The following is a 13,873-nucleotide window of genomic DNA, read 5'->3' on the forward strand; positions in this document are numbered from 1 at the left end:
TTCACATCAACAGCTATTGTTATTTTTATTTATTTAAAAATTAAATAATTAAACGCGATATATTTTTTTAATTTAGAGCATGCATTAGTTATTAATGGTGCACTAATAGCAGTTTTGTGGCCAATCACCAATCTTAAAAAAGCCTGAGCTGGCAATTCAGATTTTTATTTCTTTTGCAACTTTTGTTTTTACATAAATGCTTCATTGTTGAAACTGTCTTAAAAAAGTTATTCAGCAGCATGTAGTTTTAAGTCATTAACACTTTAATAGCTTCACAACACATCACTAGAGAAACACAACACAAATGAAGAGAAAAAAAAAGGCAGTCACACACACACAGAGTCCAACTGAGAAAAGACGACCAAAACCAGCAGGAAGAAAAGGGAAAAGAACCAGAGCGAGAGAGTAAACAGGCCAAACTCATCCAAGAATATGTCAGTGCAGCTGCTTTGATAGTGACTCTGTTAGGAGTGCTCAGTCAAAAATAGAAACCCAAATGTGTGCTCCTGAACACAGAAACAAAAACTTTCCAGTGGATCTGCCAGTAGCTTTTCAGCACCCAGCGCTGTTCACAGCGGCACCAACAGTCGATAATTAAAACAAGACACTAAAATAGAGGGAATACAGCCTCCCTCTGCTCTCGCACATGTCACGTTTATATAACCTCCTGTTTCAGTTTCAGCAGATCACGTCCTGAGTACCGACGTTTAAAAATGAAAAATAAGTGCAACGTGAAAGAAAAAAAAGCTGTTAACCATCCGCAGTGCAGATGCAAGTTGCTACATTTTGGCTTCATTTTCACTTCATCACCCAGAAACTGAAAGCAAAAAAATGATTAAAGTTATCAGCTAAAAAAAAAATAATAATAAAAAATATAAAAATCACTGAGCTAAAAAGATTTGTGAGAAGAGGCATGGTTTGACTTGAAAATACGTTTTGTGTTTGCATTGCAGAAAAAATTAAACTCACCAAAACGATAAATGTCTCTACATGAGCCAAGAGCAAAACCGGGGGGTCTGCTTTACAGATCATAAATATATGCTGGAACTCCTGTGAATTATTAGTGGATTATTTAGCATTTACAATAAAGCAACGGAAGATATAAAGGAAGAAAGAAAATGTAGGATGGAGGGGGACAGAAGCAGAAAGAGGCTGTTTGAAGAGAAGATTGAATAGTTTAACGCATCCAACCATTAAGCAGCCTGAAGATTCAATATTAAAGGAATTAAAACCATCTATTTTTGCCGTCACCAGCACAGAACTGGGGTTGGATACATCAGAGTTCCAGCATCTGTCCAGGAGCTGTTGAATCATCCATCTGTAATAAAATCAGGTTATTTTATATGTCTAAGAAAACAGCCCTTTTCTTGCCGCTTATGTTTCTGTAATGGAAAAGGCTTCAACACGTCATTTGTGTCCTTTTAAATGTTTCTTCTAATTTTATCTTACCTACTGCTAATTATTTTTGTTGTAAAGCTTCAGCAGACAGGCTAAATTGAATCCACTTATTATTTCAACGTAAAAAATAGACGGACACAAAAAAAATCATATTTGGCACATTATCACAATAAAGCAGCAGTATTTCTCCTTTTAATCGGACCTTTGAGATGATTTGCATCTTCAGACATTTTTTTGCTGAGCTGATACGAGTCTTATGAAATGGAAACCCCTCCGGTGAGCTACACTTCTGTAACGGTGCACTGTCCATCAGGACTGCGCGAGCGGAGGCTGAGGCCAGAGCTGGACGGCATGCCTCTCGGAGGAACTCTGGTTGGCTGGTTCTCCCTTAGCGGCCTCAGTGTGCGTCTCCGTCGCTCCTCGGACTCTCCTCTCCTCTCACTGTCTTCCTCCTCCTCTTCACTCTCGCTGCTCCCTGATGCAGACTCGTACGTCTGCAGCTCGCCGTCTCCTTCCAGCTCTTCGCCCTCTGGCTGGCTGATTAGCAGCTGAGAGAAAGACTGTTCCAGAGGCGACGGTGAAGGAGACAGAGGACTGCCGAGATGACGTCCGAGGAGTGTTTGAGGTCTGACAGGAGGAAGAGGAACCAAAATCCCGAAGGATGAAGGCTGGGACTGACCTGCGGAGTCAGAGCCATCAGCTGAGCTCACACGCTCTGCTGTAGCAGAGACCGCCGCTGGTAAAGCGGTGACGGAGACAGGCTCAGAGTCCAGTCTCAATCCTGCCACGCCCTTCTTAGGGATATTAACTACGTCCCTCTTCATCTTGCGCCGGCGGCCGTGCTCGTTCCGCCGATACTGCACCATATTCTCCAGATCCGCCACGTAAAGGAACCCTGCAATCAGCATCTCGGTGCTCTTCCTGCCCTTCATGAAGGCCTCCTCCAGCTCTCGGCTGGTGCGCTCGTCGTACTGCCACCAGCCGTTGCGCCCCTCGTAGTACCACGTGTAGTCTCCACGCGACTCGCTCGCACCGCGGTGTAAACCAGCGGCCGCAGCTTTCAGTTCCTCGAGGGAGAGCAGGACCGGGCGCTCCAGGAAGTCCTCTGGGATTTCCTGTCGACAGAGAGCACAGCGCTTGCTGTGCCAGGAGGCGCCTTTCACGCACAGAAAACAGAAGACATGGCAGCAGGGGAGACGGACAGGGTGGACGCAGGTCTGCAGGCAGATGGCGCACTCCGGTGGTACAGCAGCGGTGGCGGTGGAACTGCAAGACTCGTCTTCTGCATCTTCTTTAAGCTTGGAGGGAGCTGGGGTGTTCACAGACAGATTCACTTCTCCACACCCGGCCATGCTGCGGAGAGAAACAGAACCATCACTTTAAACCCCGTGGGAAGTGTGTTCCTTTCTGTGTACTGCTTAACTGGTTTGGTAAATACTTGCTATGCGTGTCCTGCAGCTGGGGTCTCTTGTTGCTATGCCCCGTCCTCCTCCTCCTCGCCCTGAAACACAACAAACAGCCAGTGCACAGGGTGAAAATCTCCCACAGAACAGTTTTCTTGAGCATGTCAAACTGTACACATTATGCAGACAATAGTTTTGAAATGCCCAGTTTTTTCTGATTTAACTTCATCTGCGGTTTGACGATCAGTAACTCCAAAAAGAGAAAGTATAAATCTTAGGCTTTAATCTGAGACAGCCAAATGAAAATGAACAGATTTTGATTCCTAGTTAATTGATCATGGTAATATCTTACCAGTACAAAACTGTTGATCACTTTTCAGACTTCTTCAGCATTTGTTTGTTTTGTTCTTTTGTCACTATCAAATGTTTAATCAAAAACTTGTAGAATTTATAACATAATTAATCATCTGGGTATTTCATCAGAATGTCACCCGTTGTAAACTTCTTGAACCTAGTGATCTTTTACCTTGTTTGTAACGTGTTTGTAACACTCTGGCCGCTCTGCTGTCACGGGGAAAACAGGTGTTTGTTTCTGGTAACGCCCATACATACACAACCCACATTAACATCTCGGAATTACTAAAAACCTGATTTAAATAAAAATATTCTCTCGTAGCGAACATGATCTATTTTCGAAAGAATGTATTTTGTCATAAACAATACAAATTCTAATAAATGAAGCTAAAAAAATGCTGTTTAACAGTGGATAACTAAGCCATTTAAGCTAAGCTAATGTTAGCAAACTCTTAAATTGCTAACAAAATAGTTTCTCCTGTCCTGTCGCGACCTCGGATGTTTTTCTGTCTAATGGAGAGTAAGGTAACTGCCAGACGATCAGCTGAGGTAAAACATTTCCCAAACCAATATTATCTTTTCACCTAAAGTAGAATATTGTTATGTTAGCCTGTAGGCTAGGGGGTTAGCTTTTAGCTAGCTTACCTGAAAACAGGAGACTCCTACAACGTCTTCACCTGATGTCTAGATGCAGATATTTATAAACCGCCAGTCATTTTTCGCTGTGTATAAAGATACGACAAGAAAATACAATGTTTTAGCACTGACAGAGCCTGAGGTGTGGCGGCGGCCCTCCCAGGTCCTGAGCTGCCTTTAATGACCAGAGGAGGCGCTAACACACAGATATTGACACGCACTACTGCAGCTGCGCACTTAGGTCCTAATTGTTTGAGCAAATTGTTCTCCTGTTTATTTAATTATGTTAAGTTAATGTAGATTTATTTGACATTTTATTTTAGGCATTAGTGTTCAAAAGGAAGAGGTAAAGTTTGTTTCAATATTTCATGCCTTTGTGCAAAGATTAAGCCTTTCTGTTTGAAATATGTTCTTTTTGTTACAAAATCCCTTTTATTAGATACACTATAGCTTATGACCTGTAGAGCACTCTAGAAGTTCTACATGTGCACACATAGACAATAATTCATGTGACTGTCCCTACATTTTAAAAGCTCTGCGACCAGAAAAAGAGACAACCGGCTAGGCGATTGGACAAACATTTCTGGGAAAAAGTTTCATGTGTTTATAACTTTAGAAGCAAATTTTAATAGCAACACAAATATAACAAAATGTACAATGGCAGAACTATACCCACTCAGGATCAAGCAACTCTAGAAAAAAAAAAGACATAAAGAAGAGCATTTCTTTTTCAGCAGACAGAAACGTAATCACGTTGTACATTATAAAAAAAAAACTAGGATTACAAATTACAGACTGTAAACATATTTGAGTAACATTCACGTGCAAAGATAAGATTTATTCCTCACACTGTTGTTTCACAATATCTACATTATTTGTTTGAATCATTCACCAGAAAAAGTTGTAGTCACTTTGAACGGTTTGAGTAAAAACATACTCTGAAGTAGTATGTTGAAATGGTGGCAGCTAAATGTGAGATTTTAACCATGAAATTAATTAATTGAACAACCAATTCTTTTCACTTCTTGTGAATTCCGAGAGAAAATCATTTATTTTTCTGAAATATTACCAAATCCCCAAAAGTGGAAAGGAGCAATACAAGACTGAATGTTTAATAATTTACAAGTGATTTCCTCAGCTCATTCCGACCTGCCTTTCTGCTTTTTTTTTGTTGCACATTTCCTGATCTCTGAAACGTGCGGGCAGGGGTCACCGGAGGCGCTTGGGAAATGCAGGATTTGTCGCGTGCGTGTTTCCTCTCCCCGCCTGTGGACGGTCGTGTTCTGCTTCCGAACGCACTGACTCCAACTCGTCCATTCCCCAACTTCGCAATGAACTTCAAGACACACAGGGCAATCAGAAACCGAAACACACTCATCGGAGAGAGAGGGGTAAAAAGCATGGTAAGGACAACGTCTCTCACCTTGGGACATGCACTGCATGAGCTGGACATCAGGCTCAAAGCCTTTGGGACATGTGTGGTTGCACTGGCCATGGAGGAGGTACATGTCTGCTCTGCACCTCGTGCAATTGTTCCTCCCCACACACAGCTCACATCCTTCAGGGCACTCTGACAAAGACAGGGGCAATTTATTACACTGCTTAGACCCCAGTTTCAGCCATTTTCATGTTGCCGTGACGAAGCGTTGTACCTGTGCATTCTCGCAGTGCAGCATTTGCGGTCAGCCCGTTCGGACAGCTGCTTTCACATTTCCCCCGGAACAGAAAGTGGCCAGGATGACAGCGGGTGCAGAAGTTTTCGCTGAAGCAGGAGGCGCAATCCACCTTGCACTCTGCAGGCCAAAAGGAATGAACCTCGGTCAGTGCAGAGCAACCACACTGTCATCAGCAAAATACTGCTACTTGTGCTGGTGGACCCACACGTGCACGAACAATACAGAATATTGGAAAAGGAAAGAAAACAATGCATTTTGAAAAGAAAATTGGATGTTTTTGTTATTTTGTTGAATTTCTGACAGATGTTTGAAGAGCACAAACCTCTACCAATAAAATTAACAAGACTTTGTTAAACATGGTAGTATGGGGCTGCTTCACAACTGAATGATTGCCTAAAAGAGAAAATGGAAAAAGGAATAATTCCAAGCAAACTGATTTTGTTAATATCATATTAAAGGTTCTGTGGAATTGATAAAACAATTTTATTGGCCAGAAGGCCAAAAAAAATACCCCAGAGTTAGGTAACATGCTCAGAGTTTTGCCGTAGATTGACACAAAAAGTATTGGATGTAAGCAAAATTCTTTAAGTGACATTAAAGTCCCAACAAATCAACATAAAAACATAATTTCACCACCAGATTATTGTTTTATTTTGCAAATTATGCATGGATAGACGGAGTCAAGAAGAGAACCTGTATGAGGTTGCAAGTGAGACTGAGGTGAAGGCTGACCTTACAGCAGGACAACAAAACTAAACATTAAACATGTAATAAAAGGCTTCAGATAAAAACAAAAAAGTAGTTAAAATGGCCTAGTTAAAGTTCAGACCCACATCTAATTGTGAATATGTGGCAATGGTTGCACATTAATGTTTACAGAGGCTCTTTAGGCCATCTGACTGAGATCCAGCTACTATACAAAGAAAAACAGGCAAAGGTTTTAGTTACTAGCTCTAACCTTACCCTAAAGATAACAGAAACATGCCCCAAATGATTGCCGCTGTAAAAGCATGCCACACTTTTCAGCTTTAGTCATCAAAAATGTTTCATTTCCTTCCTCAGTGACATTGCTCTTTCACATAAAATCAAAATATAACAAAAAAAAGCTTGCAATTGTAATTAACAAACTAAAAAATAAAAAATGGCCAGTAGAGTGTGAACATGTTTGCAGAATACTATATATAAATCATTTTATAAATCCATCATTTTGTCAGCCTTTGATTAAACCTAGGTTCTCTCATTTTATTTGTTTATTTTGGGTACCTACTGATGCAAGTGCTGATGTGGGGAGAGCGCATGCCGTAGTGACCACGGGGACAGGAGGACATGCACGTCCCCCTCTGCTGGATGCCGTCCAGCTCCAGGTGGAAGAAGAAGCGAGGCTTACAGGACAGACAGCCGTTCAGCAGAGAGCATGTTGCACATCCTACCTGACAGCCGCTGCCCGCCGGATCACTACCTGTCACAGGTTCAGAGGTAAACAAGGAATTCAAATTCATCCTGCACGCATGAGAGCTCTTGGAATGAGCTGCATTGGAAAAAATAAATAAATAAAAATTTATTTAAGGTTCAGATTACACACTCCGTTCAACAGACCCTGTTTTGCGGCATGCAAATATTCCAGGCTACTTGCTTTTACGAGTTGTGATCTGAGCTATAAATTCTCTGCCTGCATGGGAGTAAATCAAATGGAAATCTATGACCACATCCTTCGCTGAAAGCTGAAGAGTCCACGCTTATCGTCTCCATATGTACCCCCTTGTGCGCTCTCTGTCCCCTAGCAGGAGAGTTCACAACAACTCGCAGTTGGTTTTTCAGAAACTCCAGACTCACGTTTAAATCTCACAACGCTCGTGCTGTCCGGGCCTTTTGCAACGTTCAGGAGCTGCAGCATCCAGATTAACGCTGGTATTTGCATTTTCCTTCTCCTTAAGTTCATCCAGTCATGCAGAAAGGCGTCACGTCACACCCAAAATCTAGCAGGGACGTTTTTGAATGAGTCGATGTAGGGCTCCATGGTATTCCTTCAGTTGGGTCCATGTAAATACTGCAGCAGTGAAGTGTAGAAACGTTTTCTCCAAAAAAAAGCACAGCGTGCGTTCCATGAGTTTACGCGAGCTGGCAGGACGGCGTGGAGAAAGCGGACAGGAGAAGAGGAGCCATCACAAGATAGTCAAGCCTCCAACAAATGCAAGGTTTGGGTAAGCTCTTTTTTTTTCTTCCTGCACATGTTCACACTCCCACCCTCCTTTCCTTTTTTCCTCATCCCTCCTTCTAATCCATTGTCACATCTACGGCGTCTGTTGCTCTGGATCGGTGCACAGACAGGAACTTTCCCCCAGCTCTTTCTGAAGTCAGATTCCCTTTCTGGTTTAGTTTATTTTGTTTTTTCCCACCTTTAAAGTGCATCTCCACCCCCTTTCCCTCTCTTCAACTGTAAATTATCTTGGTTGTTTGGACCAAGAATCAGATGAAGGCATCTGTGGTAAGTCTAGAAAAATAACAACGAAAAAATATAGTTTATGGAAGTAAAGTAGATGCTCGAAAAAAAATAAAATAAATAAAAGGCACTGCACAAAACTTTCACGACTCTGCACACGTGCTGCAGAAGGTTTCTAGAAATTTCTCGGTGTCGCTGCATGGTTGCTTGTCGTAGCCCACTTGGCTGCAGGAAAACCCGCTTCTTGCACATTTAACCTAAACTGCAACATTTTACTTTTAAGCAAAACTCACCTCATGACATGTTACAGAATTAGAATATAAAGTCTGTCTAAAGTTGCTGGTGAGTTCTGGAGGGAACCAGAAATGAGTTCATAAAAACAACCTTGTGTTTCCTGTCATCTAAAACTCACTTTTTCCTCCGCCAGTCACGACCAGGCCGACTGAAACCACATATAGAAGAAATATGCGACCGTACCTTTTCTGTTCAAGGCTACCAGCAGCCATCAGCTGTGTGTTTTCCATTGAGAGGCTGGTTCCGAAAATGGGAACCAAAACTTCGCTGGATGATTTGACTACCTCTCAATGAGAAAGCAAATTTAGAGATGTGCAAGCGTCATAGAGGACCTTTGCTAAAAAGACGAGAAAAAAAAAGCTGGAGGACAATCAGAGTTTTTGTTTGCCTTCCCAGCGTGTATTATCAGTTGTTTTGGGAACTCTGGGATGTTCTGCATTCCCCAAAACAGTTACTCACAACCATAAAGAGGTCTGGGAATGCCTTTTACTACTTATTTCACATTTCTCCCGTAATCTTTTCAGACCCTGTCAATTCACATCCCGTCATCTTCTGGCTGCGAGGCCAAATGTGGAGATAAAAGCGTACTTTTTCCCCCCGTAAGCCCTCGTCCGTTCGCTCCGAGATTGATTTCATGCGATAGAGTTTAAGCAAAGCGGACAAAGCATGTGTTCCTTGTTAAGAAACGTGAAGTTTTTTTTTTTTTTTTTTTTTTTACTTCTGAGTCTGTCTGGAAAAATGTCACAGGAGGAAACAGCCAGAAATTTGCAGAGGGACTTCATTCCAGAGAGGATTCATGTTGGAAAAAATGATTTAAGAGAAGGAATCTAAAGAGAGGAGCTGGACAAGGCGTCATTTTAGTTTGGCTTCAGCTTTAATACACAAGAACAAACACATATATAATGAAAGCCCAATTTTCTTCTAGGAGCGAAAGCAAAGCATGAATAGAGGACAATAAAATGACACATGAGAGGAGCCTCTGCATCTCCAGCCAGCTGCTGCAGAGAAACATCATCCATCAACCAGCAGGGAGCAAAACTGCATAGATATATTGACCATCTCTGTGAAGCACATATGTTGAATTTGAGTTTCTAAAACACCCCCCTTAAAAACCTTTTTTTTTTTTTTTTTTTTTTACAAATTACCTTGCAGCCAACACGCGTCCAAGTAAAAGAAGTCAAAACAGTTACATTTGGGTTTTGAAAACATGTGCAGATGTGTTATCTGAGGCTCCAGTATAAAAATATGTGAATCACTGAGTGAGCAGTAAGTCAGATCTGCTCCTGAGAGACATGTGGAGGGCTCAGGCGACCAAGTTACAGCTCCCCAAATCTGAGCAGGGAGATAAACATGAGAAGCCAATGCTCCCAGGGGTGCCAGATCAGATTTTAGAATGAAAAAAACAAACAAAAAAGGACATAAAGGCAAGGAATGTCTTCACCGAGGCCCAAATAAGTGACAGGAAGAGGAGAATTACATAGATCCTTGAAGAAGCATTCATACACCTTAACCTCCCGAACTAAAGTGATGCACAATTGTGAATGTGAAAGAAAATCTTTTGCAAGCTTTGTTTTTAGCAAATTAAAATCTGAAGAGTTTTCCTTACATTTGTATTCATCCCTTTCTGATATCGCCACATGAAACATCAGTGACGCCAACCGTACGTGGCTGTCCACCTAACACATATTTGAGTCGAATATTAATTTTGAGACCAAAATTTTCCCTGCGTGTCAGAAAACCAACAATTCTCATCTGCATGATCACACTGTCAAGAGAAACAAAGCGGGAGTGGATCAGATGGACAATTTTCTTCTTACAGTAGCAGGAAAAATGGTCAGAGAGCATGAAAAGATGGATAGAGCTAACAAGTTTCAGAATATGTAACTGGATGCACAACTGGTAGCAGCTGATTAGCATCTCAGAAGCTCAAATGATATCTGAACTGAGTCCTAACACCGGCAGAGATGAAAACAGCAGAGAGAAAAGGAGGGTGTTCAAACCCAACACTTCCATCAATCATCATCGACAAGGATATTCATTTAAAGAGCAGCAAAAGCAAATGAGGCGGATCAGCAGAGCTTCCTTGAATTACCATCTCTACTGCCCAGATATTGAGCTGCTGCCAGTCATGAGCAAGTCTTCAGTCAGAGGCCTCTTCAGAATTTTGACTCTTCTATTGCAACTGGAGATCCTTGCAACCGGCAACGCTACCATCCACAGCGACTCTTGGATGATTTGAGTGATGACATTTCATTTCCCGTTAGGGTAATTAAAGTATCTTTGAATTTGACTGACTGTGGGATGCAAGTTCACCTTCCAGCAGGACAACAACCCTAAACATCCAGCTGGAGCTACAATAGAATTAAAGCGTATTTATGTGCAAGAATGGCCTAATCAAAGTCCATTTCTAAGCCAAACTTGCTCTCCGTCCACTGTGACTGAGCTTGAGATATTTTGCAAAGAATGATCAAAAAAACAAAAAAAACAATCCAGTGTCTAAATGTGTAAATCTGGTGGAGACAAATAAAGGTGAACACAAATGGAGAACAGATTCTTATTTATTTGAAAATAAAACAAAAACATTTTGAATTTTCTTTCCACTTCACAAAAAAACAACAACACTATTTTGTGTTGATGTATCATATAACATCACAGCTGAAATGACAAGAGGGTCCTACAAAACATGAACACATGAATGTTTGACACAATCACTTTAACAGAACATGCTGCGTTTGCAAAATGATCCATAAATAAAAAAAAAAATTAGGAAAAGAAAAACCTGTTATTTCTTTCATAAATCAAGCACACTGAAAAGATTTGCCTTTACTTTGACCTTTCAAAGTCAAAGTGTTGTGAATGAACTCAGTGGTGATAAGGAATTAGCAGGATATCATCTGACGGTGCAGATATTCTGTGTGCCGTGACGAAGCGAGGAATTCGAAGGGGGCCGTGAAGCGTGCAGCTGAAGACAGAAACCATGACGGATGAGCGGGGAGCGAGACGAGAGCCGAGCGGATGTCGAGCACTAACGCGCTGTGAAGAAGCCCCTAAATACACGCCTGTTTCATGTCATAAATAAGCTCAGATATTATGAAATTAGTCTGGAATCATCTGGATTATAGCTGTGAGAAAAAGAGAGCGAGAAAAAAACTCAACTGAGAGCCAGAATACAAGTTAAAAGAATAATAAAAAAAAAATCACTAACAACGACAGATTGAATGGGGGAAAAAAACAAAAACAAACAAACAAAAAAAAAAACATTTTAACAAAAGAATTTTCAAAAAATAAAAGCATTAAAAGACATTAATGAAGAAGTTCATCACCATAATCCTCATCTTCTTTATCCTCTTGCCTTTCTTAACACTTTCTGCAAAGAAAGAAAAACAATCAGGTCAATCTCACAGAATCAACACAAAATACTTGAGTAATGTTTTGAAAAGTTGCATTTGAAGCACAGTTTAAGCATTAATGTGAAGACATTGGCTTTTTAGTCACAGGACAATAATGCAAACTGTTTCAGTTCAGGAACTGAATTAAGCAAAAATTGACCATTTAAAGAACTACAAAATTTTCATTATGTATGTATTAAAGCGTATCTTCCTAACCTTTATGTAATTGCTACTGCAGTTTTAACAAAGTGCATCAAAGAACATGTTGATAGTTTTTTTGGTTACAGACCAGAAAGACAAGGTTTCAATTTGAAAGAATTTAATGAACAGAAAAATATAAGTATATGTATTTTTCTTTATTTTATTGTTTTTCTTGTCCTGCTGATGTCAGATTTAAATAAAAGGGCATCTGACTGGTTTATAGACATTAGGGTCTTATTTATATTTATTAATATTTAGTCTGAACAAAATCATACCACATTGGAATATTTTCACCATTACATTCCAGCGAGAGCTTCCACATCCTGACTCTGTATAACAGTTATTATTATTGTGTATGGTTGAATTATAAGCCTGCAGGATTAATGTAACTGTCATAGTAAATTAGGGCATCAACTTTTTTTTATTACCATTAGAATTTAAAGAGCAATCAATATTTGTGTCTCTGAGGCCCCAAACTGTATGCAATAATGAGTTGAAGTAAAACAAGATTATAGTGAAATTGGGTATTTGTTTCTGAATAAATACTGGGAAATATTGTGACAGGATTTTTCATTCATACCGCCCATCCTGACATAACAAATAAAAATGCAGTGAAAGGATGACGACGAAGAGTCTTCTAGGAAATTCAAAAACTACACAAGAACGACAAAAAGGATTTATAATGCAAAAATATTATGGTACTGCTTTAGAAGGTGCCTGATAATTGAGTCCAGATGTCTTTGTTCATCACCTTATTTGCCTCTATGAAGATTTATTCTGTTGGGCTTTCTATGTCCGGCTTAATGTGTAAATTTTATGGAAAGCTGAATGGAAGGAAAAGGTTTAGCTAAGGAAAACATCCCTAATCATTTTGAGAGAGGGTCAAAGTGGCTGGAATCTTTGCTTCAGGAGCTACCAAACACAGGTCTGAATAGGGTTACAAAAATTGGCACCAGGACTTGGTGTACCAGTACACCAAGTCTTGACACAATCGAGAGTCTACTGAGAATTATAAAAAAATAAAAAAGAGGAAAACCTAGACTTTCTTAAAACATCAGCAGAGGCACAGGCTGATCAGGTCCATGCCACGCTGCATTGAAGCAGTAATTCATGCAAAAACAGCCTCGGCCAAATAGCAATTAAGTCGTAATTCTTAAGCTACATTTTAAAATGCCTTTTAAACCTTTTTTTTCTTTACATTTTAAAATGCTACGTTTTTAAAAATGAACCACTGTGAATTTAATCTATTCACCGCTTCTCTCTTGGAATACATTATTGACGCTATGAGTCATTAATTCAGGTATACCCAAAATCTGATGAACACAAAACTAACCCTGATGCGATTACACGTTTTCATACTTACTTAGGGTGTGCTTTTGTAGTCAAAAAACACACACAATCCTACTGAAAAGCGGTCTCATACTGAAGGTTTAAATCGTCTTTAGAAAGAGAGAAAGATCACTTGCTATGATGTACTTGTTGTTTCTGGGCAACCGTACAGCCATGCAAATCTAAATAAACCCAGCTGGCCTTCATGTAATCCTGGTTTCAAGAGGTACGCAGACGGCGCTGACCTTAGCCACTGCTTTGACATGGTGAGCTCTGATTGTTGCAGATTTCTCCTCAAACGCCTTGGCCTTCGCCTCCTCAGCCAGGCTGCTCAGGAACAGAAGTGTCAGGAGTTCAAGCTGAGTGCAGACGGAAAACAAAGCAACTGTTTTAAGTAGCAAGCACTTAGCGGTCGCCTCGCAGTAAGCGAGCATGGTGCACCGCCTACCATCGCCTCCGAGCCCGCTGCGATGTTCACGTTCCTCTTTGCTTTGGACCTTATGGTGCTCTTCAGCTTCGGCGGCTTTTTCAGCATTTTTGTGGATGCTCCGGCTGCAACTCACAAGGTTGTTTACTCTGTTTACGTTTTCCAATCTCCCGCTTCTCCGACTTCCGGTGCAATTGGTTCTTCGTGTTTTTTGTGTGCCTTTCAACGTGGCCGCGCCTCCTACCGGTTTTCAACAGTCACGTCGACCAAAGCGATGGAAAATTATTATATTACACTGTGGATGTTTTTCTAAAATAATCTTTATT

The 13,873-nt window shown here is 40.7% G+C and overlaps 3 protein-coding genes across 6 annotated transcripts; all 3 read right to left on the reverse strand.

The window, feature by feature from the left end:
- Positions 1-242: 242 nt before the first annotated feature.
- LOC129368988 (E3 ubiquitin-protein ligase rnf146-like) lies at positions 243-3,983 on the reverse strand. 3 transcript variants are annotated; one of them, XM_055044217.1, is made up of 3 exons: positions 3,801-3,983; positions 2,841-2,899; positions 243-2,751 (listed from the first exon to the last, which is right to left on the reverse strand). In XM_055044217.1, exon 3 carries the CDS (start codon positions 2,748-2,750, stop codon positions 1,680-1,682), a length of 1,071 nt encoding a protein of 356 aa, XP_054900192.1. In that variant the 5' UTR covers position 2,751; positions 2,841-2,899; positions 3,801-3,983; the 3' UTR covers positions 243-1,679. The 3 variants fall into 3 exon arrangements, with proteins under 3 accessions (XP_054900192.1, XP_054900190.1, XP_054900191.1); XM_055044215.1 differs by having other exon boundaries at positions 2,837-2,899; XM_055044216.1 differs by lacking the exon at positions 3,801-3,983 and adding an exon at positions 3,328-3,414 and having other exon boundaries at positions 2,837-2,899.
- A 458-nt stretch (positions 3,984-4,441) lies between these two features.
- Positions 4,442-7,679, reverse strand: LOC129368991 (R-spondin-3-like). Its single transcript, XM_055044225.1, has 5 exons — positions 7,301-7,679; positions 6,735-6,926; positions 5,444-5,584; positions 5,215-5,361; positions 4,442-5,127 (listed from the first exon to the last, which is right to left on the reverse strand). The coding sequence occupies exons 1-5, from the start codon at positions 7,404-7,406 to the stop codon at positions 4,931-4,933; spliced, it is 783 nt and encodes a 260-aa protein (XP_054900200.1). The 5' UTR covers positions 7,407-7,679; the 3' UTR covers positions 4,442-4,930.
- A 3,062-nt stretch (positions 7,680-10,741) lies between these two features.
- Positions 10,742-13,761, reverse strand: cenpw (centromere protein W). 2 transcript variants are annotated; one of them, XM_055044228.1, is made up of 4 exons: positions 13,569-13,761; positions 13,366-13,479; positions 11,525-11,568; positions 10,742-11,323 (listed from the first exon to the last, which is right to left on the reverse strand). In XM_055044228.1, the coding sequence occupies exons 1-3, from the start codon at positions 13,653-13,655 to the stop codon at positions 11,542-11,544; spliced, it is 228 nt and encodes a 75-aa protein (XP_054900203.1). In that variant the 5' UTR covers positions 13,656-13,761; the 3' UTR covers positions 10,742-11,323; positions 11,525-11,541. The 2 variants fall into 2 exon arrangements, with proteins under 2 accessions (XP_054900203.1, XP_054900202.1); XM_055044227.1 differs by having other exon boundaries at positions 10,742-11,568.
- Between the last annotated feature and the right edge of the window lie 112 nt (positions 13,762-13,873).

The sequence above is a fragment of the Poeciliopsis prolifica genome, unplaced genomic scaffold (genome assembly GCF_027474105.1).
Source record: "Poeciliopsis prolifica strain line A6 unplaced genomic scaffold, Auburn_PproV2 SCAFFOLD020, whole genome shotgun sequence".
NCBI lineage: Eukaryota > Metazoa > Chordata > Actinopteri > Cyprinodontiformes > Poeciliidae > Poeciliopsis > Poeciliopsis prolifica.